Raw genomic sequence first — 25,919 nt, forward strand, 5'->3', positions numbered from 1 at the left:
GTACAACACGAAGAGTGAACCTAATGAAACCTATGAATGTTGGGTGATAATGACGTGTCCATGTAAGTTCACCAGTTGTAACATTGGACCCTCTGGTGGGGGATGTTGATAATGGAGGAGGCTATGCATATGTGGGGGCCGCAGGTATGTGGGAAATCTCTGTAGCTTTCTCTCAATTTTTCTGTAAACCTAAAACTGCTCTATAAAAATAAAGTCTATTTTAAAATGCCAAAAAAAAATAAAATAAAAATATAAAAATAAAAATGCCAGTCTCCATTTTAAAATCCAGACTGGTTGCTGTGAACGTTGGAGGGTCATGGAAACCCTTCAGTCATCTGATGAAGACTGCAGGTCTTTTTCCCTGAGGGACCCAGCTCACCCCCTGCTCCATAGTTACAATTTATCAGTTAGGCGATCATTAGAAACTTGTGAACTATTTAACTTCTGTATAAAGACTCACCATAAAGCACTTCTAATAAAACTCCCTAGAGCTAGAAGACTACCCGAACTGGGAGAATTCAAAGGGAGAAAATAAATTAAGGGAACGAGGCTCTGTCAACAAAAGAAATGACAACAAAACTCTATGGAGGAGCAGCAGGATCCTGTTTACACTAATTCAGTTTATATGCAATTTTTCTAGAACTGTCTGGTCATCTATATATGTAAAAGCCAAGCTACCGGAAGGACCAGTCACTATGACACGCATTGCGGCAACCAACTGCCAGATCAGGGCCCTGATTGGCACTCCCCAATCGCCTGCGGCCCCTCCTCCTGGTTGGTCCCCTGACCCCGATCGGGGGCGGGGCTGGCCGGCCAACCCTCCGTGTCCCCTCCCCTCCACTCGCCCGGCCCAATTGGGCCCCCATCGGGGCAGGCAGCCTGACCCCACCCATGAACACATTCGTGCACCAGGCCTCTAGTAAACTATAAGATTCAACTGTGTTATGTTCCAGAACTAGGACCATACATGTGCATTCATTTTACAGAGAGTTTTAAGGATTTGTTCAAAACAGCATGGTAAGGCCAACGAAGAACTAAAATCCGAATATGTGGGCTTTTTAGGTCTAGTCTGTCCTCAGAACAATTGTGTAATCATGGTATTGTTTACAAGGAAACAAGCTGGTTTGAAGTAATGGTACTGGCACAAGAACAGTGCCAATAGAACAGAGCCAAGACCCCAGAAATGGACCCACACCATTATGGTCAACTAATATTTGACAGAAGAAGCAAGAGTAAAAATAGTCTCTTCAATAAATGATGTTGGGAAAACTGGACAGGTACATGCAAGAAAATGAAACTAGACCATCAACTTACACATAAGAATAAACTTAAAATGGATAAAAGCCTTAAATGTAAGTTGCAAAAGCATAAAAATCTCAGAAGAAAACATAGGCAGTAAAGTCGCAGACATCTCTCATAGTAATATGTTTATGGATACATTTCCTAAGGCAAGACAAACAAAAGAAAAATAAACAAATGGGATTATGTCAAAATAAAAAGCTTCTGCACAGCGAAAGAAACCATCAACAAAATGAAAAAGGAGCCCATAGTATGGGAGAACATATTTGCAAGTGATGCACCTGATAAGAGGTTAATTTCCAAAAAATAGAAAGAACTCAACTTAACACCAAGAAGACAAACAATCCAATTAAAAATGGTCAAAGGACCTGAATAGACACTTCTTCAAAGAGGACATTCAGATGGCCAAGAGACATGTGAAAAAATGCAGCATAGAAAGTATAGTCAATAATATTTTAGTAACTATGTATGATGTGAGATGCATACAAGATATATTAGGATGATCATTTAGTAAGTTATATAATGTCTAATCACTGGGGTATATACTTGAAACTAATATAATATTTTATGTCAACTGTAATTATAAAATAAAACATGGTTTAAAATTTTAAAATGGCACAGGATATTATTTTTTTTTAAAGAATAAGATGAAAGTGAAACAATATCAGCGCTTCATTAGTGTATCAATGATGCAAATGACTTCTTTGCTGAATTGATAATAGTTTTTGATTGCCAGAAGAATATTGCCTCAATTTTTGTGATAATAATAAAAAATAATGAATTAAGCCCTGCTACACAGTATTTGCCTATTTCCGTGGTGTAAATATTCCCACCATTGCCAATTTTTAGCTATCAACATAATAATAAGTTGGGAAGAGAGGTTCAGTAGCAAATAATTACATATACAGAATTTCACCGTGCAGGTCAAATAGTTGTAAATAACCTAAAGGGTATAGATAATGGTTAAAATGTAGTAACATAATTAAGAAGTGCTGAGGTTTTTGAATACTTACTAATTTTGTTTTTAATATAATTTATGTAATGAAGCTTATATAATTTCATTTTATAACCAGTAATAATCAGGTTATAAAATTCCTAAAAATTTAATAATTGGCTCTTGTGAGCAAGTATATTTGACTTCAGCACACAACTGCTTTCATTTATCCCTTGAAGTATTCAAGCTAAGCCTGGGGGGACCACCATCCAGAGGTGCTGAGGCAGGGATATGTTCCTCACTTGGATGACAAAAAACACAAACATTATCTCTGCTGTCCCTTCAAAATCTAATGTTTATTGGTTTATGCTAAAAAATATACAAATATATGTCCTAATTCAATTCTAAGTCATGGCTTAGAAAGGATCTTGACTCTGGACCTGAAATCTGACCTCAGATGTTACGATATATAAATTGCATGGATAATGGCCACATTGTCCCTACCATCTTTACATTGGACCTAATCCAGAGGCAGGAAAGAAGAGAAATGGAATAAAATTATTATGATGTCTATTTGTCCATTACAAAAAAAAATTTGAGATCTGACATCAAATTGCAAGGGAGCCTTTGAGGAACCATCAGGATGATATACTGAGGTCACTGCCATTCTCTGAAGGTCTGGAACCCTTAAAACTCCCTCTCCTGCTTATGCTTTGTCATCTTCCCATTGATCACCCATTTGGGATCCGGTAGGAGTTTCCTTGTGCTTCAACATCATGGAAGGGGGGATCTCTTACCTCCTGATGTTTCTGGAACAGAGAATGAGTAGTGCGCAGCTTTAAACACAGGGCTGAAATCATTGGCCGGAGCAATCTGTACAATGATCGTCACAGTTACTGTAAAATTGAACAGTGAATAAATGCTTTGTTGTATTGGCAGTTTTAGTCTACAAACAATCTAAATGTGCCCCCCAAAATAGGCTTGTTGGAAGATTTTAAACTACTATGAGATTCTCTCTGGTCCCGAATAATCCCTGTTCCCATGCTCTGCATTCTCAGGGAATATAAATGAATTCTAGCCAAAGCAATTAGTCAAAGATATATGTCATCTGCATGCCATATCTTATTTTATACAATAGTGAATATGTATGTGTTTATCATATATAGCACATACCGGTATAAATGTATAGTTGTATATTTTACAAAAGGGATTTTATTGTATTTTTCATGAGTACAATCTCTTCCATTAGAGATTTTCTTGGGGTGTCATTCTCAACCCAGCATATGACATACTACTTTCTGCTTTTACTGTATATCCTAGGAAGTGGCATGGAAAGAGATTTGAAAAAGGCATGTTCAAGGATTGGCTTTGACATATGCTCTATGGCCTTGAACTAGCTTAACTTCTCAGAGGCCCAGTTTCTTCATCAATAAAAAAGGAACAATATCAATGTTTCAATCTCCTACTTCATAGTATGTGAGGACAAAATGCGATCATGCCCAAAAAAGTTTTCTTACACTATAAAAAGTTAAGTAAAAAGTAGTACATCAGTGAGGATGTGGATTTTACTCACCTCACCCTGATGTGTGTGTACAGTGTGTCATAGGAAAAAATTCTATTATTTATTTCAGACCAACAAGCTCAAACTAATTTATCTGAAAGTTGTTGAAAAGAAGGAATTTGATGGCCAAACATAAAGCAAGCAAATTGCAAAGAAGAAGCTTTTTCTAATAAAAATAAAATAATAATTAACATTTACTATGCAAAGCATTAGTAGTAGTTTTGTCCCATTTTACAGATGAAGAAACTGAGGTTCTCAGAGTTAAGTGTTTTGCTAGGTCACACAGCTAGTAAGTTGTGGAGTGGGTATTGGACTTAGTTGTGTCTGCCAACATCTCCCAAAATATCTCCTCTGAAATGCTTAATATGTCAAGTTCAAAATGCTGAGTTAAACAACAATTTAAAAGTTTCTTTATGGCAAGATTTCATGGATTTCTGATATGTCATTCTGTGTTTTGAATGTCCAAGTATGCATTGCTCTCCACAGTTATCTGACCACGAAATTTTTTGTTAGTGGATTCTCTTGTAGAAATCATGTTCTGAAAAACACTTGTATATTGTATCTCCTGAAAATCTATGCCACCTGTCAAACAAGAAAATTTAATCTGGGATCTATAGAACCTCACTTAAGAGAATCCGTGGCATTCTTTATATTAGTTGTATTTTTCCAGGAACAGGGTCTACAGTTTTCATCAGCATCTGATATGTGTCCTTAACCACCAGGAACAGTTAGGAAGCACTGTTCCACAGACACAGGTGATTTATGTGAAAGCCTCTATGTTTCCTTCAATAAATCCCAATCAGGTGCCATAAGGGCAGGTGTTGTTTCCAGCTTTGCTATACTATGATTTTTGTTGCATACATAAATACTCAAAATTGTGCTAATTACCTGGCCTATAAAAATAGACTGCATCACGTGTGCAGTGTTAAAAGCACCCTTTATGAGCAGTTGTTGTGAATAAGTTGGTGTGTGCGGATCAGTGAGGATGTGGATTTATTACTGTGAGATTTTTTTTTTCTCTCCTTCTTGGAGAAAGGCTCAAATCTGGTGAGAAGAACAAATTCTTTATTGGATTAGTTAGGCCAGCAGGATGAGTAGATGCAAGAAAAAAGCATTCTCTCTAAAAGATCAGCCAGGTTATGCAACAGGCTTTTGCATGAAACAGTAAGACTCCCCCAATGGGGAGCAGAGAAAACACAAGAGAAACACTTCTGGGCATATTGTCATGATGTGTCCCTGTCCCCTACACATTTCTTCTCAACATAGTTGGGTCACTTAAGTCTACAAATCACATTTAAAACTTAAATTTAAACTTAAACTCTTACATCTGTGAGTCAAGTGGGATCTAAAGAATTTGAGGTCTGTTGCTTAAAGTTCAGCACTCAGGTCCTTTAGTTGCAAACCTGTCCGACACATACCACCATTTCATCCTCCTATGTCCATGCAAAGCAATTTCCCACTGCTTCCAGATGTAAGCTCAGAGTCCTTCTTAACTCAATGGTCCAGGCAAACACCACCAATGGACCAGAATTGGCAGAGATCAAAGCCAAAAGTCAATCCTAGGTTCTCCCTTACCAGGCATTGACATTTTACTGCTAAGCCTGTGTCTGCAACTGCATAACCATCTTCTTGAATGTTTTGATGCCAATTGCCTACTAGATTACTTATTACCATAAGTCCCAGATACATAACAGACACTTGGTATGAATAATAGATGTATCCAGAAACTTTGGTGAATCCCTATTTTCACAAATACTTCTACAGCAACAAATTCACTCTTAAAGTGTGGTAACATGTAGTTGAATACGTAAATGATCCCTTGGGGCACTCAATGTGTGTTCTCACTTGTACAACAATAAGCAGAGAGAAGCAGGTGTCAAGTGGTTGGCTAAGCTTACTCACTAGCTAAGCACCCTGCTCTGATCCACAGCACACAATCATATCTGTGCCTCAGGGTGTTTTACAACTACCACAACATGACTGTTAAATCCACACGTGTCAAAGGACTATGACTGTGCAGTCTGAGTAGATTTAATCCCAATGCACCAATGGCCCATTCTAGCTCAGGTTAGCCCCAAATGGTGCAGTAGTTATGAGAAGAACAAATGTCAGAGAAGAGATTAACCAAAGAACTTACAGGCATACATGCATAATCCATGGACACAGACAATAATAGTGTGATGAAGGCATGGGGTGGGAGGCGGGGGCGGGCTAGAAGAGGTCAATGGGGGGAAAAAGGAACATATGTAATACTTTCAACAACAAAGATAATTTTTTAAGTGAGGAGTCTAAAGTAAGTGCCTTACTTGATGCTCCTTGACAAGTTTATGAAACTTACCCGTGTGGGAGGGATGTGGATCATCAAATACTGAAATTGTTATTTCATAGGTGTGTCCAGCAGCAATCATCTCTGGGTCTTCATAATCCATTTCTTTGGCAACCTTTTGGGAAAAAAAAATTATTTCAGGAGATGGGCCTGACTTTTTTAATGTACATGTTATAAGTAATGAATCTTTCTGGAAACAGCAATATTATGGCCATTTTGGTTTAGTAAAGATGGTGTCAGAATATGCTGAGACTGGTCAGTGTGGCACACTAAAGGAGGCATCTTGGTGGGAAAAAGGGACACCTTTGATTGCCTTCCAGAGCACCTTACTTTTGGACAAAGCATCCTGGCATAATAGAAAAAAACATGAGTCACATCTGCTTTCAGTAAAATAATTAAAAAGAGAAAATACTTTGTAATTGATAAAGCACTATAATAAATGTATGTTATTCCTATTATGACAAGTTATCGTTTTTTTAAATCCTCACCCATGGATATGTTTTTATTTTTTAATTGATTTTAGAGAGAGAGGAAGTGGGGGGAGAGAAACATCAATGTGAGAGAGAAACATTGATGGGTTGCCTCCTGTACATGCCCCGAAAGGGGATCAAACCTGCAACCTAGGTATGTGTCCTGTTCAAGAATCAAACTGACAACCTTTGGGTGCACAGTACAATGCTCCAACCAACCTGGCCAGGGCTACTCACCATTTTTAAATGTTTATTAAGTACAAAGTAAGTTCCAGGTAGAATCAAAGGTGTTAGGAATCCTATCTAATAAAATAGTAATATGCAAATTGACTGTCACTCCAACATACAAGATGGCTGCCCCCATGTGGACACAAGATGGCTGCCACAAGATGACCAGCAGGGGAGGGCAGTTGGGAGGGACCAGGCCTGCAAGGGAGGGCAGTTGGGGGCAATCAAGCCTTCAGGGGAGGGCAATTAGGGGTGACCAGGCCAGCAGAGGAGGGAAGTTGGGGGCGACCAGGCCTGCAGGCAAGGGCAGTTTGGGGGGACCCAGGCCTGCAGGGGAGAGCAGTTGGGGGTGACCAGGCCTGCAGGGGAGGGCAGTTAGGGGTGACCAGGCCTGCAGGGGAGGGCAGTTAGGGGAGACCAGGCCTGCAGGAGAGGGCAGTTAGGTGTGACCAGGCCTGAAGGGAGGGCAGTTAGGGGTGACCAGGCCTCAGGGGAGGGCAGTTAGGGGAAATCAGGCTGGCAGGGGAGTAGGCATCAATCAGGCTGGCAGTGGTTAGGGGGTGATCAGTTTGGCAGGCAGAAGTGGCTAGGGGCAATCAGGAAGGCAGGCAGGCAAGCAGTTATGAGCCAGCAGTCCTGAATTGTGAGAGGGATGTCGGACTGCCCGTTTAGGCCTGACCCTACCAGGATGGGGCCTAAACGGGCAGTCGGACATCCCTCGAGGGGTCCCAGATTGAAGAGGGTGCAGGCTGGGCTGAGGGACACACACCCCCGTGCACGAATTTCGTGCACCGGGCCTCTAGTATAACAATAAACAATATGAACTCAGAGCAGAGACCTGATGAAAACCCTAATATAATAATAGCATTGGCACAAAGCTCAGTTGGAATGGGTCAATATAACACCAAGTACCCAGGTGTTTGGTAAAAACTACATTTTTAAAAATTTAGTATCTGGTTTACACATTTATTCATTTATTCATTTATTCGAGTATATTGAGTACCCAGTATGCACCTAGCACTACACAAAAAATGGACCACTCAGAAAATGGACCAACAATTAAATAAGCAGTTATAACAGAATCTAATAAATGTTTTTTAAAAGAATAGTTTATTGATTTTTGAAGAGAGAGGGAGACATCAATGTGAGAGCACAACATCAATTGGCTGCCTCCTGCACACCCCCTACTGGGATGGAGCCCAGAACCAGGGCATGTGCCCTTGACCGGGAATCAAACAGAAACCTCCTGGTAGGATGATGCCCAACCAACTGAACCACATCGGCCAGGCCAGAATCTAATAAATGTTTGACAGGAGAATTAGAACTTATAATGGGAGCTCATATCCAGGAGAACTAAGCCAGTCATGGTAGTTAAAGAAAGGTTATAGAGCCCTGGCCGGTTTGGCTCTGTGGATAGAGCATCAGCCTGCGAACCAAAGGGTTCCAGGTTCAGTTCCAGTCAGGGGTACATACCTTGGTTGCAGGCTCCTCTCTGGCCCAGGCCCTGGTCAGGGCTCCTGCAGGAGGCAACTAATCAATGTGTTTCTCTCACATTGATGTTTCCCTCTGTCTTTCCCTCTCTCTTTCATTCTCCCTGAAAATCAATGGAAAAGTATCCTCGAGTGAGGATTAACACACACACACACACACACACACACACACACAAAGCTTATAGAAATAGTGGCATTTAAGACCGAATGAATAATTATGAAAATGTAGAAATTAATTAGAGGTAGGTGGTAGGTGGTAGGAGTTTTTCGTAAATAAAGCAGGCATTATGTGATGGCCCAAATGTTAGTAAGCATCATGCTGACAAAACTTCCATCTTTATCCCAACTCCATTTTTTTAAATGACAGTTTAGCATTGCATTTCAAAACGAACATCACCCCAGAAAACCTCTTGGCTCAGTGCCTAAGTTTCCAAAATTCACAACATATGTAAAACTCAACTTGTATCTTGTGGTGTTTGTCAAGAAAATATAGGGTTAGGACGAAAGCAAAAGAGAGGTGATTAATGGCTTTCTTGGCCATATCTTCTGGCTGAAGGGAAGTGTTTGGTGATGTCTGGGTGAAGGAACAATTATACCAACCAAACAGGGATTGGCACAAAAGAACTGGCAGTGAGATAAGAAAGGACTTGCCCACAGGCCTTCCAGCAAGACAGCGGAGGAGGCCAGACCCTCTGCTGTGTCCGAGTTCCTCTTGCTGACTCTACCAGCACCTAACCATGGCCATGAGACGTCTCCCCCTCCTTGGGAAAAATCCCAGCAGATACAACAGCTGGGGATCACCTGGACACAGTTTTCAGCCGTTGGCACTTGTTTGAAGAGCTGTCCAGGCCCCACTGGCCCTGAGCTTGGAGCATAATGTATCATATCAGGAGGCTCGTCAAGGTCATGACACAAGAGCTTTGAAACTACTGTATTATTTGCAATCACCTCTTTGCCTGTGTACCTGTTTTTTAAGAAGAAAAGTCAGTTTAGATGGATAGTCTTTTAAAATGTACTATTTTTCACATAAGCATCCGGTAGTCTGATCAGTGCCTGTGTGTGATGCTCTACTTCTCCCGAGTCCAGGTTTGGAGCATCATCTGGGAAGCCATTTCCCAACAGGACTATGAATTTGGCGAGACTTTCCTCATTTTCTGGGAGCATTTCTTTTCCGCGCCCAGCCGGGTACTTGTTTAGGAGTCTATTGAGGATGTCTCGTCAATGGAGACGCTGGAGTAGGAATCAGAGCAGTGGGAATGTTCCCATCTGCAGCGTCTGTTCAGCAGGGTCAGAGGTGCAGTCCTCACCACTATGGTCACAGTGGATTACCTCCATCTCTCTGTGTCCACCCACTTCTTCCCTGCGACCTCTCTGCCCCAATGCTCACTGGGAAGCCTTCTAAGTCTAAATTCTACCAATTCTTCAAAGACTAGCATAGGTCTTGCTCCTTTAGGAAGCTCCCCTGGATACTCCATTCGCACATGTTCTTCCTCTTAACAATTAAAGCACAACACACATAATTTAAAACTATCTTGTACTTTTTACTGTTGTCTTAAATGTAGTCATCTTATCACCCTGATAAGATACAACCTTCTAATAGCAAAGGAGCATAGCAAATACTTATCCTGTCACCTCCAGGGACTATAACCCTGGGTGCAGCGCGTGGTGAGTGTTTGATTAATTAACTATAGTCTTCCTGGGGAAAGAAAAAGGAAAAAGAGGAGGAGATGAAGAAGAAGAAGAAGAAGAAGAAGAAGAAGAAGAAGAAGAAGAAGAAGAAGAAGAAGAACAAGAACAAGAACAAGAACAAGAAGAACAAGAAGAAAACTTTTACTGAGTATATGCCAGCCCTATACTGAACAAATTCCAAACCTTGTTGTATTTGATTCTTATAACAGTGCTATGAGGTAGGTGCGACTATCATCTCCATTTAAAGGGCAGAGTAATGGGGACCCAATGAGACCACATGGGTGTAATTATCAGAAGCTATATCATCAGGAACAAAGCCTGGGGAGCCCAGAGGCAGCTGTCCTGTGTAGCTGAGAGCTTAGGGTGGGGGCATAGAAGAGTGACAGGATGTGGGTTTAGAGATTAAGCTTCAAGTAATAAAAACAGCCAGACTGGCAGGAATAGAGCCCAAAATCCCTATCCAAATTCCGAAATCCAAAAGCTCTGAAACTCAGGATTTTCTCATAACTTATTGGTCATCAAACATTACCTGAACTGACAGATCTTTCTTTGTCCTACTTACTGTGAGTATCCATGCTACAGAGTTATTCATGGATTTGAATATCACTGCATAATATATGGTAAAAAAATATACATATTTATCCTGAAATATATCCAAGTGCCAAGGGTTTTAGAAAAGGGATGATGGAACTGTGTTAGAGAGCATTTATGGAACTGACACGAATACTCAGCACTGTGCTCAAAATGTTATGTAAATTATCCCATTTATTCTTCAAAACCAACCTGTAGACCAAGTCCTATTGTTATCCCATTTTATAAAGAAAGAAACTGAAGGTCATGGGGCTTAAATAAATTACCCAAGATCACACAGCTAATAAGCGATAGAACCAGGATTTCAAGCCAGTGACTCCAAAACATACACTTCCTTTTGTTTCGTTTTTTAATCTTTAGTGTTGAAAGTATTACATATGTCCCCTTTTTCCCCTACTGTCCCCACCCCTGCATCAGGCCCTCACCACCCTATTGTCTGTGTGCATGGGTTATGCACATATGCATACAAGTTCTTTGGTTGATCTCTTCCCACCCACCCCACCTTCCCTCTGAGATTCCGCAATCTGTTCTATGCTTCTATGCCTCTGGATCTATTTTGTTCATCAGCTTATTTTGTTCATTAAATTCCACATATGAGTGACATTATGTGATGTTTGTCTTTCTCTGACTGGCCTATTTTGCTTAACATAATACTCTCCCATAAAGTATGAATTACACCTTGTTCAGGTCCCTCCATGCTATCTTAAAGGGTAAGAGATCCTTCTTTTATACTGCTGCATAGTATTCCATAGTGTAAACGTACCACAGCTTTTTTATCCACTCATCTACTGATGGGAACATGGGCCAAAGCATACACTTTGCATAACTGACTGTCAGATCTAGGACAGCAAGGCTGTTTAGCTTTCAATAGGTCATTTCTGAGGACCAGAATATGAGACTGAACAGGATCAATGTGATGATTAACTGACATTTAGTTGAGCCAGTAAGTAGAGCAATACCTCTGCTCTCCACTCACTCTGTGTCCTTAACCCAGCCCACTTCGCTCAGCTCACCTAATCAGATACTGGTCACAGAAAGGGGAGTTGTCATTAATGCCGTGGATATAGACCGTCACTAGAATTGCCGCACACCGCTGCTCCTGGTCACAGGCCTTAATGGAGAAGGACTGAACGCGTGCAAACCCAGCCCTTTCCACGTCAAGGCGTGCAGTGGTTACCACGGTCCCGTGCTCTGTAACAAAACAACACATCGTGCTGCAAACCGGCTCCTGCTGTCATGACTTTATTATGTAGCAATGAAAGAGATAAAGTATGAATTACACCTCGCTCAGTAGAATTAAGAAACTGATTTAAAATGTAGGCACGATGTGTAATTGTTTATGTACTGACATTAATCATTTTATGTTAGCTGGTAGCAAAAACAAAATTGGGTTTTTGTTTTTGGTTGTTTTGTTTTGTGTAGTTTTGTTTTACTTAGGAGACCAGGGAAGACTTTCTAGAAGAGGGGACTTTTATTTAGGCCTTGAAGGACATGTAGGATAAGGAAATAGGGGTGAGTGGGAGGAGATCATTCCCCACAGAGAGAACATCAGAAGTGAAACAGCAACAAGATCATGTCTCACTGTACTCCCTTCCACCCAACCACCCACCCATTCATTCAACAAACATTTGTGGAATGACAGCTATGTGCCAGGAGCTGTGCTGAATACTGCATACACCACAATGAAGCCCTGCCTTTATGGTATTTACAACCTACCCTGGGAGACAAACCACTAAGCAAGTGTAAAAAATTCACTAGACATACTATCAAGGAAATAAAAACTACAATGTGATATATTTAATGTCTAATGGTCAGATTCTGAAAGATGCAAGGACCAAGGTCTGGGGACAGGTGGCCTAGTGCTTTGGCTGCAGTGTAATGGACAATGGGGAGACAAGAAACACAAAGACATTGCAGAGAGAGACAAGAGACAAGGATTTGGGGGACAAAGTGAGAAGTCTGAGTGCAAAGGAGAGTAAGAGGAGGGTTTTACTTGAAGGAGGAGTATAATCCAATTTGACCTTTCCCCTTACATCATCCCAGTTGATCTGCTGAGACTAATGGAGGGGTGAGTGTGAAAGCAGAAGCCCAGCTAAGAGGTTTGTGCAGTGATTCAGTTAAGAGGGGATGGTAGCTGTGTCGACTGGGGCTTCCCCAGAAGCAGGATGGGAGAGGAGGATTTGAATGCAATCGTTTACTTGGGGGTTGGGGGTGATCCAGAGCAACATGGCATGGGTGTGGTGAGGCAGAGAGGGGAAGGCTGCCAATAAAAAATATATTATCAAGCAAGTTACCACTGTGGACAAGTAGAGCTTAATAGCACTGGGGAACTCTGGAAGTCATTGCAAAGCACACACTCAAAATTGTCCCAGACCAGGGACAAGGAGCCGAAGCACTTATGTACCAATTCTCTTCAATATTTGGCTGGGAGCTAATGGGGTGGGTATTTTTCTAGCTATTTGCGGGAGAGGAATGGGGCAGATGTCAGTCCCCAAATAATCCCTCAAGCAAAGAAATGCAGCTATTGGCAGTGAGAAGTCAGGAAACTGAAATGTTAAGGCCTGAGGGTGAGACACTGAGAACATCTGGTACCATGCTCAACCCCGCACATGTGCTAAAGATGACCACCTCCTCTCTTCTCAGATAAACCACAGCTTCTGACAGCTACCCAGCCTCAGTCACAGCTGATTGGTTGAGAAGTGAATGACTGACTCTAAAAAGTCCAATCAGATTCTCTCTCACAAAAATTTGGACCTGAAGCAGAACAGAATAATTTAGATCTGGGAAGATGCGCTGGAAGGTCATGTAGAGTGCAGAGCTAAAGCAGTCATCGGTAGCAGCTATGGAGAGCCACGTGTTGGGTCATCTGTGGACAAAAAACTGGGCTTGCAGAGAGTTATTCAACAGATATTTATCAAGCATCCACTGTGTGCTTCTTCTAGGGGATCTGCAAATGAAGACAATCTGATACCGACCCTCCAGAAACTCAGTCTTAGAGAGGAGACATAAACACATGATAACAACAGCACATAAGAGAGATAATTTGCTGAAAATAATTCTCAACCTACCTTTGTCAATTGCAAAGTAAACATTCCATGGATCTAATTCAAAGGTTAAATCTCCCAAATTATCTTCATCAGTGGCCTGGCACACTCCAATCATTTTCCCAATTGGGATTTCTTCATCCAGGGTGATGTTGACTTCATTGTGCAGAGTCGACTTTATAGAAGTAACACTCAAGACATCATTTTCAATATTGAATAAACTTGTTTGAAAAGAAAAGGCTATTAGAGTGGTTCTTGCTTAGCGTGTATTCTTTTCTACCCCTTATGGTGGTGGAGGAGTAAGGGGCTAGAGGTAGTCATGATGACAGTGGCAACTGACAATGTTAATAACTAACCCATTTATTCAGCACCTTATTCTGTTGCAATTTCAACACATTTTATACTTTAAAATTATTTTATTTGCCCTGGCCACATGGTTCAGGGGGGTGGAGCATTGTTCTGTACACCAAAAGTTTGCAGGTTCAATTCCAGGTCAGGGCACATACCTAGGTTGTGGGTTTAATCCTTGGTTACAGGAGGCAAACAATCATCTCTCTCTCTCTCTCTCTCTCTCTCTCTCTCTCTCTCTCGCTCTCGCTCTCTCTTTCTCTCTCTCTCTCTCTCCGTCTTTCCCTCTATCCCTCTCTTCTCTTTCTCTAGAATCAATAAAAACATCCTACAGTGATGATTTTTACAAAACTATTCTCATATTGCTGTTTTTAAGAAAGCCTTTTCTTTAGAATCTTAAGTGATTGTTTACATCTTACTTATTTATTTTCCTTCTCAGGAAAAAGAAAAACATTGCATACTAATGGAAATTTCATTAGTGAATTTCAGAGACTACATTTTCCTATCCAATTTTCAAGGTCAATTAAAAGACTTTTATTTTCTTACCTGCAGGTAAGAACTGGGTCTTTATTGTTGACATTGATGAGGAAAATCTTTAGATTCCCGGCAGTGAACAGTCCTCCGGGATCAACCACTTTAACAGCTAGTGAGAAATTGGAAGTGTAGCTACAGGAAAGACAGTTAAGATTTTATAGTAACTAACAGGCTTTCACAGAAACAGAATCTCTGGGGCTTAACTGACCCGTTAAAACAATTGATTCATTTAGTTAAATTGTCAGTCAAACCAGTTATTTTAACAGTTGGAAATGACTGACGCTTACTTGGTTAGGATCCAAGTTAACTAAATCTGTTGAAAGAACAGGCAGGAACTTAGAAAGGTCCGCTAATCCCCATCAATAATAAAAAAGCACAGTGGCTTGCTTAGCCTGGTAGAGCAAACAAAGCTGTGGTTTATGGGCTCTTACCCTTAAACACCGACCTCTCAATACAGAAAACTAATGACAAATGCAAAGGACAAGGGGTAAGAGCACTTCAAGACATCGTAGTGACCATGGGGACACATTAGGAGGGGTGGGTGACAAAGAGGTTGTATTTCAGCAGATATGTGTATGGGTTTGAGGCAGGAGAGTGCTTGAACTGGGGGTGGGGAAATATGTCCTAATGGAAAGATGACTGTGTCCATAACTGCGATCCAGACAACAGTCCCAACTGGCAGGACTGTCTTGTTGTAGCACCGACAGCCCCCCTCACATCCTGGGAAGCTGCTCAGTCCCAGGCAAATCCGGACAGTTGCTCACACCCTTTCAGAAAAAAAAAAATCTGTTCTACCTTGAAATGTACTGATAATTGAGACCAAAATTACTCTTTTCCTTCTATTTAGACTAAAAAATTGAACAAGTTCTCAATTTTCCTCCTGTTTTATAACTTTTTCCACCATAAGATTATTATTTTTGAGATAACGTCATAGAAATTATAAAGCCAATTCACTTTTAGAACAAAGACATTGTCCTGGCCAGGCAGCTCACTTGGTTAGAGTGTTGTCCTGATACGCCAAGGCTGTGGGTTTGATCCCCGGTCAGGGCACATACAAGAATCAACCAATGAATGCATAAATAAGTGGAACAACAAATCTATGTTTCTCTCTCGATAAATAAATAAATAAATTTTAAAATAATTCTGGGACATCTCCCATATAAGAATGGAAGGAATGAGGAATGAGGTATGGACAGGATGCCACAGCCCCAAAGACCCCAGATTACATTTGGTCTAGCCGGATGCTGGAGAGGAGACTGCAAGGGAATGAGGAAGGACGGAGCCCTTCTAACTCTTGCATCAGCACTTGAACAACCAATTTCACGGCCCTTAGGACTCCTCTGAAAGGAAGGAATTGGTAAGAGTCAAAGGGTGATTTCCAAAGTGTCCTTTGTTCCCACTCCAAGGTCAGCTCAGAGACCGAGAAACTCTAGAGAAAATGAAGGAATGGGGTTCTCTCTGGAGAACTTTAGTGAGAATCCATTGCAAAACTTTAGCCAAATAATCATTTTTTAAAGTTCTACAAACAGAGCTTCAATTTTTGTGTCAGTTCCTCTGATTTCAAAGATACAAAAAAAGGGAAAGTTTAGCTTTCACTTATCAAGAAAACAATTTTTAAAACTCTCATTATTGACTTTTACTCCCATATGTTAACAAAGCTTAACAGTTAGAAATAACTTGGAATATGCATAAACATTTTTTCATGAGGTATACCAGGCCAAAATAAAAGGAATCTGTGATGGACATTATCCATTATTCCCAGAGCTATGGAGACCAAATAAACAGAGGAATTTGGGAAAATGGATGAAGATTTTGACAAATTTTCTGCCCTCAAAATATATAAAGATAACACAAATTTAGAACTCTCCTCCAACAGACTTTATGCCGTCAGCAGGAGAAACACATCCCATTTTTGAACTCTCAACCTGTTTTACTAAAGATGCTAACTCAGGATATATGCCATCCTCAGCTTTCATAATCGGGAGACTCTCCTTAGGAGATTCAGGAGCAAGTGTATTGTAAGGGCTTACCGGTCTGCTGGCTTTTCCTGTAAAGCACTTTGATGCAGAACATATGACTGAAAAGGGTGGTAATAAAAACCATTACAGAAATAGTCATAATAACTGCACACCAATGGCTACCCATTTGGCAGATGTAGAGGGAAAAAGAGGAATTGTCAAGCAATTAACTTTTCAAAGTTGCTGGATTAAACTGTGCATGCATTGTGCCCCAGCTGTCCAGAGAGAATCCTCGACTTCCACCTCAGGTCGCAAACACCGTCAGTGAAATCACCCCGAGGCTTGGCTCTGGGAAAACTGGATGAGCAGGTAGGGGCCAGAATAGCCACATCCGTACCCAAAGCAGCACTTGTGCAGTCAGAGTTTGGGTGATGATTTCCTATTTAGGGCAATGCGAACAGCACCTTCCTTTGGGAGCCCGTTAAGGCCAGATGGGGGAACGTCCTCACAGACAGAAGCATGAACCACAGGGCAGGTGTTTGAGTGAATGAAAAGCCAGGAGCGGTATTTACCTTCTAGCTTCCCTCTCAAAATCAAAAACTGCGGCTGTAGAAATTGTTCCGATGCTGTCGATTGTGAAGCCAGAGCCCTCCGGGGAAAGGAAGTACTGTTTATTGGAGAGTGGAAAGAAGGCAAGACATTACAGAGACACCGGCAGGTCCCCCAGCTAGAAGCAGGCCTTAACTGCCTGTGTGCTCTGGGCCCGCCCGCCCACCCGCCCATGTATGATAGCTGCACATTGCACATTTGCCAATAATAATGATGATGAAATTATACTCCATTCGACTGCCTGTCCTTAAATATTACAAATAAATTTCCCTAGTCTCTTACATTCAGTATGTTACCTGAACATTTCTCACAGATAACACTCCACTCGAAGCTAAAATTAAGTTAAAAGGAGTTACATTTAGAGAAATGAGCTGGCTGTGTAATGAGAACTCAGAGATTATTTTTTGTTTGGTGCTTATGAAGATACCCCCCTTTTTTTTTTGGAGGGGGTGTTGAGGGACAGGGAGCTAGAGAGGGGAAATCTAAAATCCTAAGCATCTGTCTCATTTTCGGTTCTTATAAGTGTATTTCTAATAGCACATGATCTCACTCATCTAGGGGAAATAATGAACAACATAGACTGATGAACAAGAACAGACCCAGAAACAAGGAGGCATGGATCAGACTGTCGGGCCTCAGAGGGAGGATAGGGGAGGGTGGGGGTTAAGGGGAAGAGATCAACCAAAGGACTTGTGTGCATGCATATGAGCCTAACCAGTGGTTAAGGACAACAGGGGGGTGGGGGCATGTGTGGGGAGGGGTATGGGATGGGAATGGGGGTACGAGGACAAATATGTGATACCTTAATCAATAAAGAAATTTTAAAAATAATAATAAAATAAAATAAAATCCTAAGCATCTGTTGACCTCATTTTCTGAGGGACAGGTACTGGCAACACTTTCTGAAGTCGTTTTTCTTAGCATCCCATTGACCTCCATTTATACTATCTCCCCGTTAGTCCGCTAAATGCTTCAAATGCCCTGTCTTTTCATTGTCACAGGTGCTGATGCTATCCCTGTTTCACAGACAGGAGCACTGAGGCTTAGAAAATGCAAGTGGCTTGCCCCAGTCTGAGATCTGAGCTTTTAGTCACTTTACATAATGCCTCTCCGCTCACCACACTGCATCCCTAAGACAAACTTTTGCCAAAGAGGGAAGGTGAGGTCAAGGTTTTTAGATTAGGTGAGAGTCAAATGATTAGAAAAGGACCAGCAAAAATCCATTAGAGGATTAATATCAGGAGTTAATTATACTGAGTGCTACTGACTTAATTGTGTAGACCCAGAGATAATTTAATAGAGAAGATTAAACACAGAAGGTTCGCAAAGCAACCTAAAAATTGTTTAGAGAAATTCGTGACCTTTTAATTTATCGATTTTCTGATGAATCATCATGTCCTGATTAATTTAAATTCGTACCATCATTTCTACACATATAAATAAGATGGAATTGATTTCTGCTTTTTTTTTTATTCTTTAATTTTTTAAAATTGATTTCAGAAAGAGAGGAAGGGAGAGAGAGAAACTGATGGGTTGCCTCTGGTATGCATCCCAACCAGGTATCAAACCGTAACCTAGGGTCTGGCCAGTGTGGCTCAATGGTTGAACATCGACCCATGAGCCAAGAGGTCACTGGTTCGATTCTCTACCAGGGCACATGGGTCAAGGGCTCACTCCCTGGTGGTGGTGGGGGGGAGTGCAGGAGGCAGCTAATCAATGATGTTTCTGTCTCTCCCTCTCCCTTCCTCTCTGAAATCAATAAAAATATATTTTTTTAAAAAACACCACAACCTGGGTATGTGCCCTGTTCGGGAATTGAACCCATTGTACAGGAGGATGCTCCAACCAACTGAGCCACACCAGCCAGGGCCACTTCTGCTTTTTTTGTAGAACTAGGCTGTCGAATATTAACAGCCAGGACCTAAGGAAAATCCATCACATATTTCCTTTTCGGGCAAACAGGGGAATGATGATGCCTGTTGCACGGCTCACAAACACTAGGTTTGCTTATATATAAATGCATATAATCTTTTTTAAGTTGCCCTCATTTATGTTTGTTGTCACTCGAAAATTTGCAGTTCCCAATTCCATTTCAGTATTACATGGTTGTCAGCAATTGTTTGGAAGAAAACGTATATTGGGAAGCTGTATTTTTATGATATTTAATTTTTCATAAAATGAGATAGTCTTTTAAAAAAAAAATTGATGGCACTGATATGCAGGAGGGCTGCCTGGCTAGAGCCCGCGGTTGCTAGGCAGCCAGGGCATCGCTGGAAAGCCACCGAAATGAAAGATCCCTGAATAGGAGGGCAGTCCAAGGGACATGAAATTAACTCTCTGTGGGGCCAGGCAACTTAAATTCACACCCCATCCCCCAATTTGTCGGCAATACCACCACAGGCTGGTAAGGAGAGGTAAGAATAGCAATGGCAGCCCCATTCCCAGGCTGCGGAATGTGACCACAGCTCGCAGCAGGGAATGTGAGGTGAGGGGAGCCTCGGTCCTCCTGGATGGACTTACCTTCAAAACCCAGTTTCTCTGAAAGGCTTGTTCTTGACTATTTGCTTTAAGAGCAGCTGGGCAATTGGAAATGTCAGAGCTGGAAGTGCAGGCCACGCAGTGCTCAGTGCTGGGAGCGAGCGCAGCGGCACAGCCTGAGACTGGGCTCTGTGTCCTTAGCATCCGTGACAATGAAAACAACTGTGAGGGCCCTGGCTGGTTTGGCTCAGTGGATAGAGCATTGGCCTGTGGACCAAAGGGTCCTGGGTTTGATTCCAGTCAAGGGCATGTACCTTGGTTGCAGGCTCTTCCCTGCCCAGGCCCTGGTCAGGGCTCGTGCAGGCAGCAACCAGTCAATGTATTTCTCTCACATCAATGTGTCTCTCTGTCTTTCCCTCTCTCTTCTACCCTCCCTAAACATCAATGGAAAAATATCCTTGTGTGAGGATTAACAAACAAACAAACAAACAAACAAACAAACCCAACTGCGAGGGCCATCAGGGACTCTGACCCAGATCCTATGCTTATCACTTTCCTGAATTTTCTCATTTAACCCTTATAATGATGCTAAGAGATGGTAGTATTCTCAGCCCATTTTACAGGTAGGGAAACTGAGGCTTACAAACGATAAGGAAACGGTCCAAGAACACATAACCAGTGAGTGGTTACACTGAAACCCAAGCCCAGGACCTTCTGACCCCAGAGTCATTGTGTTATCCAGCCTCCTCCCAGGAGAAGGGAGGTATATATTTCTTTTTTTAAAACGTTGTGCTTAAAATTGTTTTCCAGTGTTTTATGTGGGGATTAAAGTATCTAAGTGGCTGAAGACATAGAAACAAAGCAACTTAGTGTTACTGTTTACAGAGGAAAAGAGGGGAGGGGGAGAAAGGGGGAGGGTGGCAAGAGGAGGCAAGGCTAAGATGGAGCCTGAGAAACTTTCAAATGTAAAGGTCCATAGAGGAAGATGAACCAGGAAAGAAAATAAGAAAGAGTTGTCATAAAGGTAGAAAAAAAAAACCCAAGAGTTTATTATTCTAGAACTAGAGGCCTGATGCACAAATATTCGTGCAAGAATAGGCCTTTCTTCCCCTGGCTGCCGGCACCGCCTTCGCTCTGGCCAGAGCAGCCTTTTCGCTCTGGCCTGGAGCCGCCTTTCCACCTTCCCACGCTGCCCCGAGGCCCAGAGTGACTGTGGTGGTGCGGAACGTCTGCATGTCTCCATGGCAAGCATCCTGCCCCACCCCCAGCCGCTCAGCACCTGCGTATACAAATTAACCCACCATCTTTGTTGGGTTAATTTGCATACTCACTCCTGATTGGCTGGTGGGCATCATGAAGGTACGGTCAATTAGCATCTCACTCTTTTTTTTTTTTAGTGTAGATAATACTAATAATATTCCCTAATATTTATTGAGCACTATCTGCCAAGCATTATCCTAAGCCAGTGGTCAGCAAACCACGGCTCTCAAGCCACATGCGGCTCTTTGGCCCCTTGAGTGTGGCTCTTCCACAAATACCACAGCCTGGATGAGTCTATTTTGAAGAAGTGACATTAGAAGAAGTTTAAGTTTAAAAAATTTGACTCTCAAAAGAAATTTCAATCGTTGTACTGTTGATTATTTGGCTCTGTTGACTAATGAGTTTGCCGACCACTGTCCTAAGCCCTTTGCATGTATGACCTCATTTAATCTTCATAATGGCCCTAGGTAGTTCTTATTATTAACCCTGTTACAAATAAAGCAAGTGAGGGTGCGGAACCACAAAGTGGTAAAACCTAACATTTAACCTGGGCTATCTGACATTAGAATCTGAGCTCTTAGGCTGATACACTGTGTTTGATTTGTTAGTTTGACCCAAGGTAATATTTTCTTGAAGGAATTAGTACATAAGTAGGATCTGGGCTAAATTTTTTTCTATATACCAAAATATTCTGTAATTTTTATAAAGCACAAATACTAGCTAATCATTGATCACCTACAAAACCTTTTCATAGGAGAGATACATTTTCAGGAAAACATTTTTAAGCTATAAACACAGATGTGATTCTAGACAAACATTAACTATGTTCATGCCACCTTGCATTTAGTCCTCGGGCTGTACTAACCTCACCCTGAGCATCCTCTGCAGCCGGAGCACTCGAGGACTGGCACTTGCCCTTGAAAACCTTGGAGTTTCACAGGAGATTCCTTTCCTTGTCCTCCAGGTACGAGGGCACTCTCTTACGATCACTTTATCAACGAAAGGAATAGTTTGCTGCCTATATACTTACACTGGACTATTAGAGCCCTCATTCTTCCCAGAACAAAGCCTTATTAACCCTATCGAAGGCGTTGTCCCAATGGTTAGCTAAAGTTAGAGACCTCTACTCAAGCATTTAGCCTCCTATCTTTGTCTGCCTCAGAATCCTTCTCAACAACCTGAGAGCCTCCGAGCATCAATGAGAGAGGCATGCAGGTTGAAACTGATCTGCCATCCCTGGCTGGACCAGATGCTCCAGTGGATTTACCCAGGTGTTTCTTACACACCAGTAATGGCCACAGCATTTGCAAAGCTAACTTTACAAACCTTTTTGCAATGTTTCTCAGCCTGAGGCTCATGGACCACCACGTTAAAAACCTTCATCCACAAGTTAATTGTTAAAGCTGGATAACTCAGTGACATTCATTATACTGTTCTCTCTACTTTTATACATATAAAATTTTTATTTTTATTAGATATGCAGACCTAATGGGGTAGGGAGGCCTTGGAATGTGAATTTATAACAATAGGCTGACCAGAGTAACTTTAATGCAAAGTTGGGTTTTTTTTTCAAATATATTTTTATTGTTTTCAGAGAGGAAGGGAGAAGGAGAGAGTGAGAGAAACATCAATGATGAGAGAGAATTACTGGTCGGCTGCCTCTTGCATGCCCTGTACTGGGGATCAAGCCCGCAGCCAGGCACGTGCCCTTGAATGAAAGGCCGGAATCAAACCCGGGACCCTTCAGTCTGCAGGCTGACGCTTTATCCAATGAGCCAAACCAGCTAGGGTGAAAGTTGGTTTTTTAAAAGTGATTCTCAACCTTTGCTGTACAGATAAACACGCTAATATCCAGACCAATGGAATCACAATCTCGGGGGGTGTAAGCTGGGCATCTGTGCTTTCTGAATTACATCGATGCTCCTGAGCCTGGAGGCCTTAGGGTTTGGCATCTGTCCAAGCGTTCCTCAGAAACAGGTCCAGAGGTGGAAATGTGCATGCGGGTGATTTATGAATTGGGTGCTCCAGGAAAACTAGGGTGGAACTAGGGCCTCGGGACAGAGAAGGGGTGGAAACCAAGCGAGAGTGCTACCTCGCAGTCCACACCCACCAGGCGGCTACGGTGTGGACCTTCTGCCTCAGGGCTGTTCCCACCCGAGGAGAAGAGGAGGGAGCACACCTACCCCTGACCCTCATCCAATGGTTAAGGGTTACCCCTGAGAGAGGGAATGCCCAGGTGCTTCTTGCTCTGTGAAGTGCAAGGGAAGTCCAAAGACTGTCCTCCTCTTGGTGAAGGAAGCCAAAGCACTCTGAAGCTCTCCGGAGCGGGGAGCACCACACAGAAACGCCACAAATGCTCGGCCGGTGTGGCTCAGTGGTTGAGCGTCAGCCTATGAGCCAGGAGATCATGATTCCATTCCAGGTCAGGGCACATGCCCAGGTTGCCGGCTCCATCCCCAGTAGGGGGCGTGCAGGAACCACAGTAATATTCAGTATGAATTGCCATCTATTTCCCAGGAAATGTTTTCAGCAAACTTTAAAATAATGAAATAAATCCTCCCAAAAACAAACATTTTATTTGTAATTTCTTTTTTAGTCTCATAAAAATATCTTTTTAAACATGAATAGCAGACCACAGTGTCTTACCTAATCTACATTTGCCTTGTATGAATACGCTTAAATTATTGATTCTTTTCACATATTCTTTAAATAATGACATTTTGATGTGCATATCTTTGTAAGATAATAGCCTTTACCTATGAAAAACATTATCGGGATGTATACATTTGTAATTTCCCTCTCTTGAGGGCAGCATATCCATGCTTTCTCCTCCTCCCCCGAATTTGTAAGGCAAAAAAAGTAATAATTTATCGTGTGATTGTTCAGTGTTATTGCTTGTTACAAGGTGATTTTGCAATAGCATGACTATGGGCTACAGTATGTTACAAACTTGCATGCCATCTGGTGGAGGATGGTGCAAGTTATGCAAATATGAAGTAAATACTCCCCAAGAATATTTATTTAAAATGTGACTATGGTTTTCTCTAAGCATCTGTATTTTGTGTGAAGAGTTAAAGATTATTTTCTAGGTAATTAAAGATTTTCTTAAAATCATTTTTTCTCCAATTATATAGTGCTTCAAACAGAATTGCTCTTTAACTTGGATAACCCAGATAATGCCCTCAGTTCTCAAATTCATTTGGTTAGTACATGCCTAAACTGAATTATATTTTTCCACATACCAGAATTGCCAAGAATGTGATAGTATATGATTTAAACTTTCCCCCTCTTTATCGTGTTGTCACAAGAGATGAAATTTTAAAGTGATGTTAGGGTTGAAAACCAAGCCATTGGGGGCAACTCAGAAATAAATCTTTTGGATAAATACCCAAAAGAGATTGTAGTTCTGTTTTTAATTTTTTAAAGAACCTCCATACTGTTTTCCATTATACATTCCTATCAACGATGCACAAGGTTTCCAATGTCTCGACATCCTTGCTGTGTTTTTGTTGTGTTGTTTTTTGTTTGTATGTGTGTGTTTTTATAACAGCTATCCTGACAAGTGTGAGGCGATATCTGTTGCAGTTTTGACTTGCATTACCCTGATAATAGTGACGTTGAATATGTCTCCATATACCTTTTGGCCATTGGCGTGTCTTCTTTGGAGAAATGTCTCTTCAAGTCCTTTGTGCATTTTTTAATCGGGTTATTAGGTTTTTTGCTATTGAGTTGTAGGAGTTCCTTATATAGAGTAACCTCTATCAATAGCTGATGGTTTGCTAATATTTTCTACCATTCTGTAGGTTGCCTTTTTACTATATTGATTGTTTCCTTTGCTACACAGAAGATTTTTAGTTTGATGTAGTTCCACTTGTCTATTTTTTTCTTTTGTTGCCTGTACTTTTGGTATCATGTCCATGAAATTAAAGACCAATGTCATGAAGCTTTTCCCCTATGTTTTCTCTTAGGAGCTTTACAGTTTCAGATCTTACATTTAGGTATTCAATCCAATTTGAGTTGATTTTTTTGTATAGTGTAAGAGAAGGGTCCAGTTTTTCTTCTGCTTGTGAATATCCAACTTTCCAGCACCATTTATTCAACAGGCTGTTCTTTCCCATCATGTATTCTTGATACCCTTGTCAAAGATCAGTTGACTATATATTTGTGGATGTATTTATGCACTTTCTAGTCTGTTCTGTTGGTCTATATTTCTGTTTTGATTCCAGTACCATATTGTTTTTATTTTCTTTATAGTGAATTTTGAAATCAGGAAGTGTGATGCTTCCAGCTTTGTTTTTTTTTCTCTCAAGATTGTTTTTGGCTATCCATGGCCTATTGTGGTTTCATATGAATTTTAGAATTTTTTTTTCTATTTCTGTGTGTTTTTTTAAATGCCATTGGGCCCGGCTAGTGTGGCTAAGTGGTTGAGCATCCATCTATGAACCAGGAGGTCACGGTTCCATTCCCGATCAGGGCACATGCCCGGGTTGCAGGCTTGACCCTGAGTATAGGGGGTGTGCAGAAGGCAGCCAATCAATGATTCTCTCTCATCATTGATGTTTCTATCTCTCCCTTCCCCTTTGAAAAAAAATGAAAATATTTTTTAAATGCCATTGGATTTTGATAGAAATTGCATTTAATCTGTGGAATTGAAATCACAATCTTGAAAAGACATTAGCCCTCCCAAATCACAGTATTATTCACATTAGCCAAATGTAGAAACAACCTAGATGTCCATCTACAGATAAATAAAATGTGGTATATACATAAAATGGACGATTATGCCTTTAGAATGAAGGAAATCCTACAATATGCAACAACATGGATGAACCTTAAGGGCATAGACTAGGTGAAATAAGCCAGTCACAAAAGGACAAATCCTTCATGAGTCCATTACACAGAATCTAAAAGAGTCAAACTCATAGATGCAGAAAGCGAAACGGTGGTTGCAGGGGCAGGCAGGAGGGGAGGTGGGGAGTTGCTACTCAAAGGATGTAAAGCTTCAGTAACACGAGATGAGTAAGTCCTGGAGATCTGCTGTACAACCTGGTGCTTATAGCTAGTGAAATGTACACCTAACAATGTGTTAAGAGGGCAGAT

General features: G+C 41.4%; 1 protein-coding gene across 1 annotated transcript in view; it reads right to left on the bottom strand.

Annotated features, from left to right (window-relative positions):
• LOC103290443 (cadherin-related family member 3-like) overlaps nucleotides 1–25,919 on the bottom strand; it is a 78,697-nt gene that overhangs the window by 20,386 nt on the left and 32,392 nt on the right. Inside the window, exons 5-11 of the mRNA XM_054729839.1 lie at nucleotides 17,045–17,139; nucleotides 14,527–14,646; nucleotides 13,657–13,853; nucleotides 11,602–11,779; nucleotides 9,110–9,272; nucleotides 6,133–6,235; nucleotides 3,031–3,129 (exon numbers count right to left, since the gene is read on the bottom strand). Coding sequence (XP_054585814.1) covers nucleotides 3,031–3,129; nucleotides 6,133–6,235; nucleotides 9,110–9,272; nucleotides 11,602–11,779; nucleotides 13,657–13,853; nucleotides 14,527–14,646; nucleotides 17,045–17,139 — 955 coding nt within the window. The remainder of the gene's footprint in view (nucleotides 1–3,030; nucleotides 3,130–6,132; nucleotides 6,236–9,109; nucleotides 9,273–11,601; nucleotides 11,780–13,656; nucleotides 13,854–14,526; nucleotides 14,647–17,044; nucleotides 17,140–25,919) is intronic.

The sequence above is a fragment of the Eptesicus fuscus genome, chromosome 18 (genome assembly GCF_027574615.1).
Source record: "Eptesicus fuscus isolate TK198812 chromosome 18, DD_ASM_mEF_20220401, whole genome shotgun sequence".
Lineage (NCBI taxonomy): Eukaryota > Metazoa > Chordata > Mammalia > Chiroptera > Vespertilionidae > Eptesicus > Eptesicus fuscus.